The sequence below is a fragment of the Dermatophagoides farinae genome, chromosome 10 (genome assembly GCF_024713945.1).
Source record: "Dermatophagoides farinae isolate YC_2012a chromosome 10, ASM2471394v1, whole genome shotgun sequence".
In the NCBI taxonomy this organism is placed as follows: Eukaryota; Metazoa; Arthropoda; class Arachnida; order Sarcoptiformes; family Pyroglyphidae; genus Dermatophagoides; species Dermatophagoides farinae.
In genome coordinates this window covers 2672743-2686119 of record NC_134686.1, presented here as the reverse complement: position 1 = coordinate 2686119, position 13377 = coordinate 2672743, and the positions used below count along the sequence as shown (strand labels likewise).

General features: G+C 30.2%; 4 protein-coding genes across 6 annotated transcripts; 3 read left to right on the top strand and 1 right to left on the bottom strand.

Annotated features, from left to right (window-relative positions):
• Positions 1–4922: 4922 nt before the first annotated feature.
• Positions 4923–6537, bottom strand: Vps26 (vacuolar protein sorting 26). Its single transcript, XM_047053282.2, has 2 exons — positions 6350–6537; positions 4923–6276 (listed from the first exon to the last, which is right to left on the bottom strand). Exons 1-2 carry the CDS (start codon positions 6350–6352, stop codon positions 5254–5256), a joined length of 1026 nt encoding a protein of 341 aa, XP_046909238.1. The 5' UTR covers positions 6353–6537; the 3' UTR covers positions 4923–5253.
• Positions 6538–6761: 224 nt separating this feature from the next.
• Positions 6762–9404, top strand: Hmt4-20 (Histone methyltransferase 4-20). Of its 2 annotated transcripts, XM_047053857.2 has the most exons (4): positions 6762–7395; positions 7449–7568; positions 7632–8298; positions 8636–9404. In XM_047053857.2, the coding sequence occupies exons 1-4, from the start codon at positions 7235–7237 to the stop codon at positions 8900–8902; spliced, it is 1215 nt and encodes a 404-aa protein (XP_046909813.2). In that variant the 5' UTR covers positions 6762–7234; the 3' UTR covers positions 8903–9404. The 2 variants fall into 2 exon arrangements, with proteins under 2 accessions (XP_046909813.2, XP_075590553.1); XM_075734438.1 differs by lacking the exon at positions 8636–9404 and having other exon boundaries at positions 7632–8543.
• LOC142597836 (uncharacterized) lies at positions 9000–10325 on the top strand. The gene has a single exon (XM_075734437.1). It carries the CDS (start codon positions 9000–9002, stop codon positions 10317–10319), a length of 1320 nt encoding a protein of 439 aa, XP_075590552.1. The 3' UTR covers positions 10320–10325.
• Positions 10326–10920: 595 nt separating this feature from the next.
• Positions 10921–13272, top strand: LOC124490731 (uncharacterized). 2 transcript variants are annotated; one of them, XM_075734836.1, is made up of 4 exons: positions 10921–10964; positions 11021–12041; positions 12102–12588; positions 12654–13272. In XM_075734836.1, the coding sequence occupies exons 2-4, from the start codon at positions 11121–11123 to the stop codon at positions 12953–12955; spliced, it is 1710 nt and encodes a 569-aa protein (XP_075590951.1). In that variant the 5' UTR covers positions 10921–10964; positions 11021–11120; the 3' UTR covers positions 12956–13272. The 2 variants fall into 2 exon arrangements, with proteins under 2 accessions (XP_075590951.1, XP_046909239.2); XM_047053283.2 differs by having other exon boundaries at positions 10926–10964; positions 11040–12041.
• Positions 13273–13377: the final 105 nt, after the last annotated feature.

Here is a 13377-nt window from a genome sequence, read left to right as displayed (position 1 = left end):
CATCCAATTTTCTAAATTAGTACCACAGTTGGCCAGTCAAAAAAAAAATCATTCAACCAAAAAAAAAAAAAAAAAAAAAAAAAAAAATGATGAACAATGATGAATGGTGAAAAAAAAATTTGAACTAGAACTGAATAACTGTTTTCGAAAATAAAAAATACGAAAAAACAACAATTGGTTCAATATTTTAGAAATTGCAACGAAGAAAAAAGACAAGAAAAGAAAAAAGATTGAATTGGATTCATCCATATGAAAAAAAAATCGAAACGATATTGATTCGAATCATGCACACACACACAAAGAAGCAGCAACAACAACAACAACAAAACGATCATAAAAATCGGCTCCAAATGTTCAGTGTGTTTGTTGGGCATAATTTTTTTTTTTCTTTGTTCGTGTTTTGAGTTCAAACGAAATGGTCAAAAGAAAAAACTTTTGACTGATGCATGCAACACATACACACACACACACACACACACAAACACAAACACGAAGCCAAGACAAGACACAATTCAAGATGAAATGAAAAAAAAATAACCATCATACACACAATGATGATGATGATAATGATGATGAAGGGTTTGATAATTATATGGTGAATATGATAATGGCTACGGTCAATGGTCATGGTCAATTCGGAATTTGAATAGAAATGAAAAGAATTGTTGTTGTTGTTGTTTTTTAAGAAAAGAAAAAAAAATTTTGGCATGAAACATAGACAACAACAACAAAAAGATTTTGGTAATCATCATCATGGATATCTATCAAACACATCAACATTGAACATATATTACTGTTGATTTTGTAATGTCTTAATCATCAATTGTATTTATCATTCACATCCACAAACACATACTCAATATCTGTGAAAATGTTAAAGATCAATTTCGGGGATTCTTGTTTTTTTTCTCTTATCATCATCATCATCATCATTCAATCAACCTGTCGGTGACAACCAAAAACCAGCCAAATACACAATCCTCTTGTTTTTTTCTCTACCATCATTATCGTATATGTGAAGATATGATGATGACAAGCGATGATGATGATCATCATCATTAAAATCTTAATGGGTGGTCGTTGATTAAAATAGTGAACAAAAATAAAATAAAAAACCACACGGTTTTTTTTAATCACATCACCAATATTTTTATTCTACAAATTGGAAAAAAAACATCAAAACGATGAAATCGAATTCAATCGAATTGAATTTTTTCAGTATTCAGAAAAATTGATTCCAAAATTGATGGTGAATTTATTTTTGAAATTCAAACATTTAAAATTTTAAAAATTTTCGTTCTGTTTACACACACACACACACACACACACACACACACACACACACACACACTTACACACACTCATGCATCATCAATATATTTTGCTAGACAAATGGAGAAAATGGAAAAATTTCCTTTTTCCATTATTGACATTTGTTTGACGCGTGTATGTCTCATGTGTTTGAATGTTTTGTTTGTTGAATTTCATTCATTCATTCATTCAGACATTGGCATTATGATGATAATGACTTTATTTTTAAAAATAAAAAAAACCATAATATTATTATTCATGTTCGTCTAGGAAAAAAAGGCCTGATGCCAAAGTTATTTTTTTTTATTTTGAATGAAAAAAAATTGAAATTCTTTGATGATAACAGTGACAACAACAACAGCAAGAATTATGATTCAATTCTATTTGAGAATTATCATCATCATCATCATCATTGTTGCCGTTGTTGTTGTTGTTGTTGTAGATGATAATAATCGAAAGCGACTGGTTGAGTGAAAAAAAATTTCAATTCAATTCAATTCAATTGAGTTGAATTGAATTGAATTTTTAATAGTAAAACCGAATATGAATGTTCGGTCGTAAACATGTCAAACAAACAAACAAAAAAAGGGTCAAACATGTGCATTTATGAAATTCTTTGTGGTGGAAAAAAAATTTTTTTGTTTGATCTTTGTGTGGATGAAATAGCAACAACAACAACAACAACAACAAAAAAGCATCGCCGAAAGATTCATGAAAATGAAATGATAAATTACATGATTCATGTGATTGCTTGTGCTTATTATGATGGATCAAACATGCACACCAATTCGACCAACCAACCAACCATCCAACATACGCTAAATATCAACATTATAGGATCAAAAAAAAAAAAAAATCAGACACATGGATTTCGCATTTGATCCGCTTAGATCTTGGTGGTTTTTTTTTCAGCGAGAAAAAAAATGCCATAAACTGCCATCATCTAGTCACTGGGAATAATCAAATTGAAAACAGGTGAGGAGACACACAATTTGAAAATTCTATTATAAACGATGAAAAACTGAAATTAGCCGAAAAAAAAGTAACAAATTCACCAAATTTTAGCAGATTTTTGTGAAAATTTTCTTCTTCATTTTTTTACGACAATCTAATAAATGAACAACCAGAAACTTTCATTGGCCAAACATAAATTAAGTGAGTTTTTTCCTATTAATCTTAATGTCCATTCATTCATTCATCTATTGTTAAGAAGAAGAAGAAAAAGAAGATTGACCATTTGTATCATTCAATATTGAATAAAGATGAAAGTGAAACCAAATTGAAATCATGGACATTATCTGATAAATGTAACAAAAGTCATGTACAATATTGGCCAGCCAGCCAGGAAAAACAACAAAACAAAATTGAAATAAAAAAAAAAGAATCTATCAATTTTTTCGATCCAAACTGTGTGTGTGTGTGTTTATTACCGATAAAGAAAGCAAAAAAAAAATTGGTGCAAAAATAACCCATAAAAATCTGGTTCGAATTTTGTTTTTCATCTGTTGACAAAAAAAAAAAAAAATTTTACGACCAAATCGACTAAGAGACCAAACTGAATACATCAAAATCTTTATTCGATGAACACACACACGCACACAGACAATGAAACTTTGAAAATCTTTTTGTATAACCAATAGATCCAGAGATTTAGAATTCAAGCAACAACAAAATTGAATCAAAAACACCCTTATATGATCCATTTAGACATCCAAACAGTGAAAATAATACATTATAGATTCGAATTTTTATTTTTACTTTACGAAATTGGCCATCATCATCATCATGGACAATCTGCCATTTCCGTTTTGTTTTTTTTTTGGTTCTTACATTTTGTACAAATTCAAATGTATTTTACTTATAAAACAAACACGCGCAACACACACACACATGCACAAAACTATCCATTTATTGAGATGTATTCAGATTGATATATTCTGGAATTGTCTGAATGTGAATGTGAAAAGGCAGAGAGAGAGAAAAAAAAGTCGTTAAAAAAGAGAAAAGGGAAAGAAAAATCTTTCGGGATGCCATTTTTTTCTGTACAAATGGCTAGAGAGAGAGAGAGGGACAACAACAAAACGTCTTTGTCGTCGTTATTTTATTTTTTTTTTTCATTGCTTATCACCATTTGGACAAAACTTTAACTAAAATGAACACACATACAGTGAGTATAGACTTTCATTTTAAGGTTATGACTTTTTTTGCACATTTTACCACTGATCATGATACTGATAAATAATCATCAGCATCATCATCATCATGATGACCGCCGAATCATTGTTGGATGGAATCATGGTGTGTTTGTGTATCTGTGTATCATACATATCGTTACAAAATGGATACGCGCATTCTCATCAAACATATATTATCATTGAGATAGATATATATTCATTTTGCCATTCATTTTGGTTTCATTCAACAATTGTATTTGCTTATTATATTAGATTGAATGTGATTCGCTTATTGTATATGTGTGCTTTTTTTTCATTTCATATGGTTAGTAGGTTGGACAATGCGACACACACACTCTCACACCGGGCATACACAAACTAAATGGACTGTTGATGAATTAAGTGACAATCGGTTCAGTGAATATCACATACACACATACACACACACGAAGAATTCATCAAATCATTGTATTTGAATAGATTCAAGTAAAGACAAAAATAACAGCAACAAAAAACGAAATGTTCACTTACTGTAATCGAATCCAAAAAAAAAAAAAAAAAATGTAGTCAACGACCGGAATACATACACAGCAACAGAATCCATATTCATAATCAAAATTTATCGTCATTCGATCCAGAATATTTGTTCGTGTCTTGATGTGATGTGATGATGATGATGATGATGATTTTGCGCATATTTATGATGATCACAATAAACACACACACATATATATAGATTTGGGCGTTTCACAAGTTTCACAAACACAACACAACAACAAAAAAAAAACAATATTTGTCATTTGAATTTATAGTTTTTTGTTTTGTTTTGTTTTGTTTTGTACATTCATCACTTCCATTGTCAAACAAACAATATTTGTTCATTTTCATTCTATTCATCGTCAATGAAACTTCAAAATTCTTCGACGTTCATTTCAACATTGACGTTTCATAAGGAACAGGAATAATTCATTCTCAAATGGGTAAGATTTCGATATGAACATTGATTGTAATCGTTTTTTTTTCTTCATCTTTACAGAATCCAATGGATCCAATACCAAACAATACATTAGTGCTATCTTGATACGTATACAGATGGTAATCCGGAATTTTCTTTCTGATTATTTGGAGTGTTAATAACAGAATCATCTTGTTTTATACTCTGAATAAAAATTTTTTGTTTCATTTAAATGAATAATAATAATCAGGATACAATCTGTATACGATTAAGAAGTGCTAAAAATCATCAACCAAAATTAATGGCCATTCATCGTAACAAACATCAAACAAAGAATCAAAAAAAAAAAACATTCGATTCTGAAAACAGAAAAAAAAGCGCAAAAAATACAAATTCAGTCTCGCCATCTAGTGTCGAACAAAATAAAATAAAATTGTTATGATTTCATTATTCGAACAAATTGAATCAATCATCAATTCTTGTTATTATTAATCGAATTGCTTTTATTATATAAAAAAAATCAATGCAATATAATCAATCGATCGATCGATCAATTGATTGATTGATTGAATGATTGTGTTGTTTTTGTTTGTTTGTTTGTGGAGAGATTGGTTTTTGTTTTTTTTTTCGAATTTTGCAAACGGTATTATAAACTATTAATAATTATTATTGCATAAATCACACCTTTTTTCTGATCAGTGTGTGTTATAATGTTTTTTTTTTTGATAATTAAAAAAAATAATTTGGAATATGAAATCGGCCCCAAAAAAAAAAATTAATAATAGTCGATCCAATTCGATCCACACGTTGTGATTATGCTTCTTGCGGTTGTGGCTGTTGTTGTACGGTTGATGCCGATGACGGCAATGATGATTGTGTTGGCTGTATGATTGCTGCCGATTGTTGTGATGGTTGTTGCTGTTGTGTAGGAATTGTACGTCGAATACGATCACCTTTACGCCAAAGAATAATTTCCTGTTGTTTGAAATATCGACGTTCTTCTTCGTCAACCAACACCAAATTCAGATAATAACGAACGGAAAATTTTTTATTAATATCTTTCATCGTTGGTGTTAGATCATAGCCAGCCAAAAACAATCTGATCGGAATGGATTCTCCACGTACCGGTGCACCGTCCATAATCTCATATTTGGCAATGATTTCATTATCATTAAATGTATTCTGACCAATACCAGTCGATTCTTTCTTGATGATTGTAATTTCCATATGTTTGATTTTGATACGTACCAAGAGGAAATATATTTTGCCCACAATAACATCTTTCAAATGATATTTTGATTTGTTGTATTCGAATTCAATGTGAAGACAATCTTCGATGCCGACTTCCATTTTGATGGGTGAATTAACCTCCGGATAATGGGATAAAGTGTGTACGACAATTTCCATTTCTTTTACAATATCCGTTAATCGACGTGCAATGGTCACACGAAGAAAATATCGAAGCCTTACATTACTACCCGTATATGATTCATACGGTTTTTCAACATTTGCAAATTCAAACGAATAGCTTGTATTCTGAAGCATTTCTGATGGCCGTGCCAGATCTTTGACCAAACTAGTGAATTCATGATGATTACTACGATCTTGATATAATTCAATTTCACCAATAAATTCCACTTTGATGCCTTGATGTTCTAATTTTTGTCCCGGTTTTTTCAGATTAATATTCACCTTTCCCGAAACAGTTTCACCATCATAATAAAGATAATATCGTTCTTTTTTACCATCCTCGGTTTTAATATCGGCCATTTTACGACTTTCGGCTCCATCCAATAATATGTCGATTTCAGCCGATTGTCGAAATCCAAGAAAACTCTATCGATAAAAAAAATATATTTATAGGGCGTTTTTGTTGGTAAATAAATGTTCGATTTGAATTCATACAAACCATTATTGATTTACGATTGATGATCGATTCAATAATTCATATATAATCAATAAAACAGGTGTCAAATTCAATGGTGGTGGTGGCGGTGATGATGATGAAAATAATTAAATTCAAATGACGTTTGTCAAGATGAAAAATGAACAACAACAAAAAAAACAGCGTTTGTCAGCTGTATGTTGATGCAAAAAAAAAAAAATTTAGCTGTTTGGGTGGAAATTGTTGCATGTAATGTACTCTATGAACAAGATCAAAGTTGTTGTTGTTGTTGTTATTTTTGTGGTAGACCGACTCATGTCATGTGTAAACAGTGCACTGTTGTGTGTGTGTGTTTGTCTCGTCTGTGATCTTTCTATCCAGTTTGCCACTGCTTTTCGAATCTATTTTTTTTTAATTTTATTCTTCTCACCCCCACACTAATGTTTGTCGCTATAACTCTCTCTCTCTCTCTCTCACTATATTCTATTCTTTTTTCGTCTAATAATATTGAATTCTGAATGTAAAACGGCAACGACAACAGCAATAAAGAACATTCTACAAATCTAGATTTTCTGTTGTTATTGATTAATTTGGATCGATTTGGATGAAATTTTCGCTTTTCAATATCAATGGGGATCATCAATGGATAAATGTCAAATAATCGTCAATGTTTGTCAATCGACAATTATAATATAATAAAAAATAATGAGATGATGATGATGAAAAACTTTGTCGTATTCAAATTTGAAATCTACACACCAGTTTTATTCCATTATCTTCATTAGAATTATTTTTGATGTTGGTGTAATATATATCGAAGAATATTGTTTCCATTCTGTTTGATTGTCCATTTTGTGATCATAATTGAATTCTGTATAGTGAACGAATTTAATTGATCTAATTGAAACAATGCGTATATCACAACAACAACAGAATCAGAATAAATCTTTGTTCAATGTGAACAATCAGATTCCGATGACACCGGCCGAATTATGTGAAGCGGATGATATTGCCACAGCATTGGTCGTTGATCAATATCTTGGTTTTACCACACATAAAATGAATACAAGGTACTGTTGTCGATCATAACTGATTGATTGATTGATTCATTTATTTTTTTCAGATTTCGACAACCAAAAGTACCAAAAGATCAATTGAAAAAGATAATTATGAAATTTAAAGAACATCAAAATTACGAACAAACATTAAAGGAAATATTCGCTGGTGAATGGGCACATTCATTGTAAGTTCATTTCGATATCCACTAATTATCATTATTTATGACAATTGTTTGTTATCCGTAAAGATATGCAACAAAAAGTATACGAATGCAGAAAATTATACGGCAACATATCGTGAATTTTCTTAGAATGTTTGATAAACAAGCTGGTTATGAGATACGTCCATGTTATCGATATTCATTGGAAGGAAAATGTGGTGCCAAATTATGTGCTACACAGAAATGGCGAAAAAATGATAAAATTGAACATCTGGTCGGTTGTATCGGGGAATTAAGTTCGAAAGAAGAACAAGAGCTTCTAAAACCTGGTCTAAATGATTTTTCAGTCATGTATTCATGTCGCAAGAATTGTGCGCAATTATGGTTAGGTGCTGGCGCATATATCAATCATGATTGTCGTCCAAATTGTAAATTTGTTAGCACAGGGCGCTCTACAGCTTGTGTAAAAGTTCTTAGACCAATTGAAGAAGGTGAAGAACTTACCTGCTATTATGGTGATGATTTTTTCGGTGATAATAATTGTTATTGTGAATGTGAAACATGTGAACGTCGTGGTGCCGGTCGTTATGCAAATAAATTAAGTTCAAGCGATCATTCAAGTAATAATTCCATTTCATCAACCACTAATTTATCCACTGGACAACAATCTGTAAAACCACCGATGATGACTGGACAACAAAGTTATTCATTACGTGAAACGGATAATCGTCTACGAAGACAGATGCGTAATCAGGTTAGTCAAGAAATTCTTTTCGTTTTCCATACACATCCCAAACACATATGAATCACCTATGGTCATTGAGAATTCAAATCCAATCTATTACAATTATATATATGGCAAACATATGGATATGATTTCTTTTTTTTTATTTCTATTTTCTTTTTGAATTTCATTTTACTTTTTTGTTGTTGTTGTTGTTGTACAAATTCTTATTTCTTGATTTATTCTGAAATAAAAATTGATTCATTCATTTTTCATTCCCTCTTTTCTTTTGTTTTTTTTCTAATTCTCCTGGTCCTATTGATGAACGAAAAAAATTTAACTTATTTTTTTTATTCGTTTGTTTTAGGAACATAAAAATCGTAAATCTTCGACTGATGATGATTGTTGTTCGTTGAAAAATTCTGACACTAATTCACCAGTAAATATGGATGATGACGATAATGATGATGATAGTCGATCAATTGATGATCAACCTGATATAAGAAATACATCCATTGCTGATCAATTATATGAACAGAATAGTGATAATGATAATAACAACCATAATAGCGATAATGGTTGTGATTTATTGAAAAAAACATTCATCATCATCAAAATCGATTATTGTGGTTGAACAAAAATCATCCGCATCGAATCGTCGGAAACGGAAAAGGCCTACAACACCAACACAGGCGAGCAAATCAAGAAATCGTTCAAAAAATCCAATTATAATGAAAACAAAACCTGCCATTCATGATATGATGACAACATCGATTCCGAATACTAGATCTCAACGGTCATCAAATCGATCAACTCGTTCGACCAATTTGATCATATCATCGTCAGACAATAATAATTCAACTATAATAAACACTAATAATAATCGTATTAAAAATTCAAAAACTACGACAAAGGATCAACCATCAACATCGACACGTAAAACAACAACATTGAATCGACAATCTACAGAATCATCAACGAAAATAAAACAGCCAACAACCAAACCAAAGATAACAAAAGTATTGCCTGCAATCAATAATGAATCGACGTCAATCAATATCAATAATAACACTACATTAAGACGTTCTAGTCGTATTAATTCATTGGCCAATGTTTCGGTTGATATAAATCAAAAAGAAGATAACCAAATTGAATGTTGTAATAAACCGTTGGCCACATCTGTATCATCATCATCATCATTGATTGATAAAGTTGATAAAAATGTCGATTCAGTTGATAAGAAAATTTTAGAACCATCACCATCTACATTGACATCTTTGCCATCATCATCATCATCATCAGCAACAACAACCACAACCACCACCACCAATGTCGAATCATTATTATCGAATCCATGCCCTCAGAATGTTTTGATATCATCACGAAAATCGATCAAATTAACCATTAGAGTCAATCAACGAAAAGATAATGTTATGAATAATTTTAATTGTGATATTGTAACAACCAAATCGAATACTCATTCACTATTATTACCATCTTCGACTTCAATGTTGGCCACCACTGGAACAAAATTATCCCAAACATCAACATCAACAACAATGGCCAAGATTGAACAATCACCAACTATTACACAAGCCAATCAGAAATTGATCATTTCAAGTTCTTGTAATCAACCACAATCACAACAACAACAACAACAACATCAAGAGATAAACAATAATATTGGATCAAAATCGATTAAAATCGATGATAATGATTTTGTATTAGATACGAGCAACAAACATGTTCAACAACAACAACAACAAACATCGATATTAAATAATGGCCAATCGGCTGATGTTATCAAAAATACAAAATGCGATTATTACCGTTCGACAAATATGATTAAAAAGAAAAAAAAGAAAAAGAAATCATCAAGACATTGTTCATCATCAACATCATCATCAAATTCATTATTATTACCTAGAACGGAAACCGAACAACAGCAGCAAATAAATTTGGAACAAAAATTAAGTCAAGCAAAACGTTTACGATTAATATTTGGCAATGACAGTATTAGTATTGATATTAAGAATAAATTGAAATTATAAACACAATTGATTGATGATGATGATGATTATAATACCAAAGATCCAAAACATTGATTGATTCGTCTACTACCCCACTATTATATGTGTATTATTTTGTTGCATAACATTTTTACCATTTACCATCATCATCATTATCATCATCATCAGAATATTTCTATAGTTCTACAAATACAAATTTGATCTGTATTTTGTTTGTTTTTTTTTCATCATCATCATCATCATTTTTTTTATATCTATAATTTGTGCATTCGCTCGTTTGATATATATCGTATACGAAAACAATTTGTTTTTTTTCAATTCGAATAAAAAAAAAAATTTTTTCTCGAATAATATATAACTTTGATATATATGATGATGATGATTTGATTTGGAATTCTGTAATAAAAAAAAAATTTTTTCAATTTCGATCAATTGTGTGTAGGCGTGGGCTCATTTTATTATTTTATATATAAAAAATATAGACATACCACAGCTTTTAAAGAAAGAAAAAGGCGCATCTTCCATCAAATGCTATATGTGTGTGTGTGTGTGTGTGGTATGTATGACACTGCCACTACTCATTAAAATCATCATCATTGGATGATGATGATGTATTTTAACCTGAATACACACTACGAATAGCAACAACAATCATTTTTTTTCCAGGTAAAAAAAAAATTTAATAAAAAATTTTTGTCTCCATTAACAATCAAATTGAACAGAATTTTTTTTGGAATTTAGGTTTTTTTTGGGTTCTCCATGAAACAACAATCACAATAATAATTGATTGATTCAATTTAATGTTAATCGATCTGTTAAATTATGGTCATATTCGATAATCAAACAACGGAAACAATGTCGACGAAAAATAATGATAATAATAATAATAATGGTCAAGAATTTGATGATGATAATCATCATCATCATCATAATGATGAAAATGGTCATTCAACTTTGGAAATCGAAACAAATGATCAAATCGATACGACAATAGTGAATGTGAAACTAAAATCACAACAACAAATCAAAACAGCTGTTTTCAACCATCTAAATGGTTTTCATATCAAAGATGTGGATAAGAATGAAGATCTAGTGAATCGAATCGATGAAAATGTACAATCACCATCAATTATCTGTGACCATATTGATGTGATGAATAATCTTGATGATAAAAATGCAACGGGATCATCCGATTCGAATCCCGCAAATACAAAAGATAATGATGATAACAATTTTAATGATTTCCAAACATCTGATGAGTTTGATTCGCAAAATAATCAAATTGATCAAAATCAAGATGATGATTTTGCCGATTTTGAATCTTTCATTCCGGATGAAAAGAATTTTGTCAATTTTTCCGAATTAAATCCTGAAAAAGAAATGAAATTCAATGATGATAATGATGATGACTTCGATGATTTTGCCGATTTTACTTGCAATGTTTCAATCGAACCAATCGTTAATGTTGAACAAACGACGAAAGTGGTAAAAAATTTCAATGATCACAGGCAATTGATTAAAGATGCTTTTCATTGCAACAAAATTAATTCGATTGCTGATGATGAAACAGTACGGATATCGAATGATTTTTTCAATGAACATATTTGTGATCAAAAAGCTCGTGATTTATGGAATAATCTACAACAATTAGATTTGAAATTAAATTTCACTTTTACTAAATGGAAACAATCATCTTCGTTTAAACATCTGGTTGAAGCGTTGAAAATTGATTCACGTAATGTGGTAAGTAGTATTCTTCATCTCTATATAATTATTCACATTGATAATTATATTAAATTTTAGATTCCATCGGATATTTTTCCAACAACAACAACAACAAGTTTTAATAAAATTTTACAGCCAACAATGTATGATCATTCAACAACGACAACGATAATATCAACTGAAGATGATTCTATCAACATGGCCGATGATCAATGTAATAAAATGCCGATGAATGTATTCTCTACGAATAGAAATCTAATTAAATCAACAAAAATAGAATCAAAAGGCGAACCATTATCATCATCACCGTTCACGTGGTCGTCCGATCATGCGACACATACGATTGCAACAGCGACAACATCAACAACAACGACCGCAACAATAACAAAAACTACAACTAATCATTCAGTGTTCAATAATCATCTAGCTCAAGATTTAGATTTTTTCGAAACGAAATACGCCATTAAAAACAGTAACGTTTCGAATATTAATAATAAAAATGATGATGGTGATGATGATGATAATAAAATGGGCCATCATCATGATCTCATTGCCGAATTCGATGGTCAGTAGTTTTATTTGATCAGTTTGATATTATTAAATTATTTTAAATTTCATTTTTTAAACTAGAATTTCTACGAATCGACAATGAATCATCCTCAACAATGGCCAATAATGTACCGGACAAATCTGTAGAAAATAAACAAACAGGTGATGATCGTTATAATCGTTCAGCGCCATCAATACATTCCAACAAATCGACAACAACAACGAATCGAATGAATGAACAAGTTTTAAGCGCTGAAGCATTACAAATTCTTAATGAATTGCCAAATCTTTCAATGATGAGAGCCAAAGTTTTATTATATCCAATGGTGGGCAATAATAATAATAATCGTTCAAAATCCGATTTATCACCATCGAGCCGGTAATTTTTTTTTCTTTTTGGAATAATCTCATCATCAAGATGACATTCACTGTGATCAATAAATAGTGGAAAATCTCAAATTTTTTAATATACCAAACTTTTTTTTTGTTGAATGCAAAAATTTATTTAAGCATTTATTTATTATTTATAATCAAAAATCAATCAATTTTCAAATCAATTGATCATTATTATTATTATTATTACAAACAACATTCCAACAAACATTTCATTCCGCATGTAATTTGAAATTTGTTTCTACAGAAACAGTCCATGATTATTTCTAGTCAATATATTTGTTTCTTACAATAAAAAGTGCATTTAATATCTGTTGTTGTTTTTTTTTCAAATACAAAATCGGTTATCAAAAAAAAAAAAAAAAATAAATAAATAAATCATGACCAGTACGTACATCTATAGTTTCGAATG

What these genes read in the sequence shown, in the direction of transcription:
- LOC142597836 (XM_075734437.1), top strand. Translation starts at nt 9,000, where the DNA reads ATGAAAACAAAACCTGCCATTCATGATATGATGACAACATCGATTCCG.
- LOC124490731 (XM_075734836.1), top strand. Translation starts at nt 11,121, where the DNA reads ATGGTCATATTCGATAATCAAACAACGGAAACAATGTCGACGAAAAAT. An exon ending in AAATTGATTCACGTAATGTG is followed by an intron (nt 12,042 to 12,101) that starts GTAAGTAGTATT and finishes ATTAAATTTTAG; the next exon opens with ATTCCATCGGATATTTTTCC. An exon ending in TCTCATTGCCGAATTCGATG is followed by an intron (nt 12,589 to 12,653) that starts GTCAGTAGTTTT and finishes TTTTTAAACTAG; the next exon opens with AATTTCTACGAATCGACAAT.
- Hmt4-20 (XM_047053857.2), top strand. Translation starts at nt 7,235, where the DNA reads ATGCGTATATCACAACAACAACAGAATCAGAATAAATCTTTGTTCAAT. An exon ending in ACACATAAAATGAATACAAG is followed by an intron (nt 7,396 to 7,448) that starts GTACTGTTGTCG and finishes TATTTTTTTCAG; the next exon opens with ATTTCGACAACCAAAAGTAC. An exon ending in GGTGAATGGGCACATTCATT is followed by an intron (nt 7,569 to 7,631) that starts GTAAGTTCATTT and finishes TTATCCGTAAAG; the next exon opens with ATATGCAACAAAAAGTATAC.